The sequence below is a fragment of the Sprattus sprattus genome (assembly GCF_963457725.1).
Source record: "Sprattus sprattus genome assembly, chromosome: 20".
Taxonomy (NCBI): Eukaryota; Metazoa; Chordata; class Actinopteri; order Clupeiformes; family Clupeidae; genus Sprattus; species Sprattus sprattus.
In genome coordinates, this window is record NC_137918.1 from 16,308,372 (window position 1) to 16,314,221 (window position 5,850).

Consider the following 5,850-nt stretch of genomic DNA (forward strand, 5'->3'; position numbering starts at 1 on the left):
TCTACATCGGTACACGGACCCGTTAATTATGCTGATCCTGACCATAATCCTGGTCATAACTGATGCGAGCTTCTCAACACAAACATGGAGTGTGTGTGTGCGTGTGAGTGTGTGTGTTGAACATGTTTAATGCCGTATATTGGATAAAGTCAGTCTATTCGCCATAACCATCAACAGACAACACATACTGTTACAGATAGCAGCTAGTGTTAGTGTCTTAGGCTACAACAGCCTAAGTAGCCTTGGCTGTGTGCTAACTTATCTGTTAGCATTATAGCTGTGTGCTAACTTACTGTTAGCATTATAGCTGTGTGCTAACTTATCTGCTTAAATTCTAGCTGTGTGCTAACTTATCTGCTAACATTATAGCTGTTTGCTAACTTATCTGTTTGTGTTATAGCTGTGTGCTAACTTATTTGTTAGCATTAAAGCTGTGTGCTAACTGGGAACACAGGCTAATGTTACAAACCTTTGATTATTGATATGACAAACCTATGCTAGCCACATGGGGTTCTCACAATGTGTGTTGGTAGCCTTCATGTTTATGACCATAAAGAAGGTCGTATAAGTCATGAAACACACACACCTCCAGTCCAACACCCCCGACAGCACACACAGCTAACAGCAAACACATACACACACACACACACACACACACACACACACACACACACACATATCTCTAGTCCAACCCCCCCACAGCAGATTATATCCTCTCATCCTGTCACTCTATGAACTCTTCAACATCTCTTCAGGGCTAGAGTGCACACACACACCACACACACCACACACACACACACACACACTTACACACACACATTCACACACGCAGTAGAGGCCACGGTTATGCATAACAATGGCCTGATAAGATTGCCTTCAGCTCAGCTGAGAAGAAGGGCGACACTAATCTATAGTTGTCGTTAGATATTAATACTAATTTTATTTTCAGTGTAAGAATGGCGACACTAATCTATAGATGTCGTTGGATATTAATATTAATTTTATTTCCAGTGTGAGAGGGGCTTTGGACTGTCCATGAATAATATGAATAATGTAGGGCAGAGACCTTGGGGTTTTAAACGGGTTTCATAGTTCTCCACCTAATCATTTATGGTTTAATAGTGTTTAATAGCATTTAAACGTGTTTAATAGTTCACCCCCTAATCATTTTTGGTTTAATAGTGTTTAATAGCATTTAAACATGTTTCATAGTTCTCCCCCTAATTATTTATGGTTTAATAGTGTTTAATAGCATTTAAACGTGTTTAATAGTTCACCCCCTAATCATTTATTGTTTAATAGTGTTTAATAGCGTTTAATCATGTTGCATAGTTCTAATTGTGTCTATCGGGAAAAATAATTCACACAATGACATCTAATTCTACAATGAACGCTACATTTGTCTGCCATATTCTTCTCCGTAAAGTAACAAAACGACTTGTGACTCCTGGGTCTGTTATGAAATCTATCTATTTGAAGGGAAGTGATGCCAGTCTTATAGAATTGGGTTATTTAAACTTGTAATGAAAAATGAATTTCTTCATTAAACAAATGTTAAGATTTGTATCAGATTGCATTGCATCGCATCATTCCGTATGGAAGAGTACCATCCTTGAATGGTACCGTATCTAAATAGGTGTCGGACCGTCTTATAAGGGAGAGATGCTCACTGACTCTGGGCCCTGAACCGACCACACCAGTACCAAACCTGAGCCAGCTGCTCTGGGCTGACCACACAAACAGTACTAATCGTGTGTGTGTGTGTGTGTGTGTCTCTCTCTCTCTCTCTCTCTCTCTCTCTCTCTCTCTCTCTCTCTCTCTCTCTCTCCCTCTCTCCTCAGGTGAGTCGACGGACGTGGCTCTGAACAAGCTGAAGTGTCCCCACTGTAACTACATCGCCAAGCACCGCCGCACGCTCAAGCGCCACCTCATCATCCACTCAGGCGTGCGCTCCTTCAGCTGCGACATCTGCGGCAAGCTCTTCACACGCCGAGAGCACGTCAAGAGACATTCCCTGGTGAGACACACACACACACACACACACACACACACACACAAGCTCTTCACACGCCGAGAGCACGTCAAGAGACATTCCCTGGTGAGACACACACACACACACACACACACACACACACACACACACACACACACACACAAGCTCTTCACACGCCGAGAGCACGTCAAGAGACATTCCCTGGTGAGACACACACACACACACACACACACACACACACACACAAGCTCTTCACACGCCGAGAGCACGTCAAGAGACATTCCCTGGTGAGACACACACACACACACACACACACACACACACACACACACACACAAGCTCTTCACATGCCGAGAGCACGTCAAGAGACATTCCCTGGTGAGACACACACACACACACACTCACACACACACACACGCTCTTCACACGCCGAGAGCACGTCAAGAGACATTCCCTGGTGAGACACAAACACACACACACACACACACACACACACACACACACACACACACACACAAGCTCTTCACACACCGAGAGCACGTCAAGAGACATTCCCTGGTGAGACACACACACACACACACACACACACACACACACACACAAGCTCTTCACACGCCGAGAGCACGTCAAGAGACATTCCCTGGTGAGACACAAACACACACACACACACACACACACACACACACACACACACACAAGCTCTTCACACGCCGAGAGCACGTCAAGAGACATTCCCTGGTGAGACACACACACACACACACACACAAGCTCTTCACATGCCGAGAGCACGTCAAGAGACATTCCCTGGTGAGACACACACACACACACACACACACACACACACACACACACACACACAAGCTCTTCACATGCCGAGAGCACGTCAAGAGACATTCCCTGGTGAGACACACACACACACACACACACACACACACACACGCGCTCTTCACACGCCGAGAGCACGTCAAGAGACATTCCCTGGTGAGACACAAACACACACACACACACACACACACACACACACACACACACACACACACACACACACACACACACACACACACACACACACACACACACACACACACACACACGCTCTTCACACGCCGAGAGCACGTCAAGAGACATTCCCTGGTGAGACACAAACACACACACACACACACACACACACACACACACACACACACACACAAGCTCTTCACACGCCGAGAGCACGTCAAGAGACATTCCCTGGTGAGACACAAACACACACACACACACACACACACACACACACACACACACACACACACACACACACAAGCTCTTCACACGCCGAGAGCACGTCAAGAGACATTCCCTGGTGAGACACACACACACATATTACTTATTGCAGCCTCTCTACATACACCCATACATTACTCTGTTTTGCTGTCTGTCTTGTGTTGTGGTAAATAGATATTATTATTTGGCTCTATTCCATCTCCACCTGTCTTATATGGGACACACACACACACACACACACACACTACCCTCTGACACTCTCCCTTTCTCTTTCCTCTCCTTCTTTCTGTCCCCTCCCTCCCTCCCACCCTCCCTCTCTCCCTCCCTCCCTCCATATCTCTCTCTCCCTCCCTCCCTTCCTCTCTCTCTCTCTCTCTCCCTCCCTCCCTCTCCTCCTCTCTCTCAGGTGCATAAGAAGGATAAGAAGTACAAGTGTATGGTGTGTAAGAAGATCTTCATGCTGGCTGCTAGCGTGGGGATCCGTCACGGCTCGCGGCGCTACGGCGTGTGTGTGGACTGCGCTGACTCCCACCAGGCGTCCCAGGAGGCCATGCAGGAGCTGGAGCTCTCCCGCGGCGACGACGACGACTTCGAGGGCGACGACGACATGATGGCCGACGACGGCGACGAGCCCACCGACGGCGACCACGACAACGGTGACCACGACAACGACCAACTCCACTGGGATGCGGAGGCGACCCAGACACCTGACGACGACTAACACTCAAAAGACGTTGCTACGTTGCTACGACATAACGATTTTTATGTCATTACATCGCCGTGATGATGTAAAAAACGCAAAGCAAAACAAGATTTAGGACGTACAAAGTTTTTAACTAAGAAAATAAACAAAGATTTATATATGAAAACAAAAAAAATAACTAAACTAATAGCTGGGAAACAATCAACAACTCCAAAGTGCTATCCAATCCTCATGGTTGCTATGGTTATGGTTGCTATGGTTATGCGTGAGACAAAGAAAGAAAGAAAAAACGGAAACCTAAAGCTTTTGGTAGGGAGGGAGTCCAAGATGTACAGATATATAAACTAGTGGACCCTGGGCCTCGATCCGAGAGTCGAAACGGAAGAGATGATCTTTGAAATCAGGTGTTTGTGTTCTTTTCCTTCCTGGTGATGTCTTTTTATCTCTAGCGGTTGACAGTGTACAGCGTTTTAAGTTACGATAGGCCAATCATCTTAAAAAGAAATGTTAATTATTTAATTTATGAAGAAAAGAAAAAACGTTTTTAATGGTCTTACTGAATGAGATGTAATTTTGTTTTCTTGTCGTTTTGTGTCTGCTGACCGAAGTTCCGTTTCATTTTTGGACCTATGTCGAATCTGAACGTCTATTTCTTTGATAAATTTATATAGCTTAAGAGTGAAAGAGAGCGAGAGAGACCGAAAGAAACGGAGTGTGCGAGACAGAGAGATTACGTAAGAATTATGGATCTATTGCCAACAGGAAGATTGTATATTTTTTCTTCGGTTGAAGGCGTTTAGCTGTCCTGAGAGAAAATTCAGATTATTTTATATTCCTTTTATTATAATTATTATGATGATGATGATGATTCTAACTATTCTTCTTGTTTTGATTTCTCCCTTGCACACGTCTTGGAACCAAACCTCTGTTTGTCGACTGATGCAGTGCAGCCGTATTTATGCATTAAGTTATGTAGGCTGTGCCACTGTGCCAAGCAGACCGCACACCAAGACAGTGCAGGACACTCACACACACACACATACACTCAGACACGCTCTCACACACACGCACTCACACACACACACACACACACACACTCACACACACTCACACACACGCACACACACACACACGCACGCACTCACACACACACACACACACACACACACACACACACACACACACACACACACACACACACGAGACTACTGAACCATGCTGAGAGAGAAACATAAAGTGAAAGAATAACGAGAGAGAAATAAATGATATAAAAAAAAAAACCATTTTATATATTAAAAAAAAAAAGTAAAAGTTTAAGAAAAGACTAAAGATTTTAAGGGGAATTACTATTGCTAGCTTTATACGACTCACTGCGTCACAGTAACACTTTATAGAGCATTTTGACATTCACTTAAAGCTTGAATTTTTTGCCAAATGACTGAACCATTTGGTGCTGTAATGCTTATGTTGAGATACTGGACCTACAAGCTGTATATGATGTTAATAATCAATAGCCTGGAGCGGGTTTGGCCCCGCTTCCGCCTGTTTCCGGGTCAGGTTCGATCTGTTTCCGGGTCAGATTCGACCTGTTTCTGGGTCAGGTCCGGCCTGTTTCCGGGTCAGGTCTGATCTGTTTCCGGGTCAGGTCTGATCTGTTTCCGGCTCAGGTTCGGCCTGTTTCCGGGTCAGTTCCGGCCCGGGGTCGGCCCGCATCCGGGCCCGCCTCCTCTGACTCAGATGTGCTAACCTGCTCTTTCTATAACACTGTTGTGCTCTCAGGAGCCTATCAGGTATGCTTTGCCATCGTATTTTCTGTTTTTATTTAATGTACTCTCACAAATACACACACACACACAAACACACACACAAACCCAGACTCATACCCGTGTTA

At 45.2% G+C, this 5,850-nt stretch overlaps 1 protein-coding gene across 1 annotated transcript in view; it reads left to right on the plus strand.

The window, feature by feature from the left end:
- Positions 1 to 5,038, plus strand: part of zbtb10 (zinc finger and BTB domain containing 10) — a gene marked incomplete at its 5' end in the record, with an annotated part of 17,966 nt that extends 12,928 nt beyond the window's left edge. Inside the window, 2 exons of the mRNA XM_080858976.1 lie at positions 1,842 to 2,017; positions 3,663 to 5,038. Of these exons, the coding sequence (XP_080715102.1) occupies positions 1,842 to 2,017; positions 3,663 to 3,977 (491 nt within the window). The 3' untranslated portion in view covers positions 3,978 to 5,038. The remainder of the gene's footprint in view (positions 1 to 1,841; positions 2,018 to 3,662) is intronic.
- Between the last annotated feature and the right edge of the window lie 812 nt (positions 5,039 to 5,850).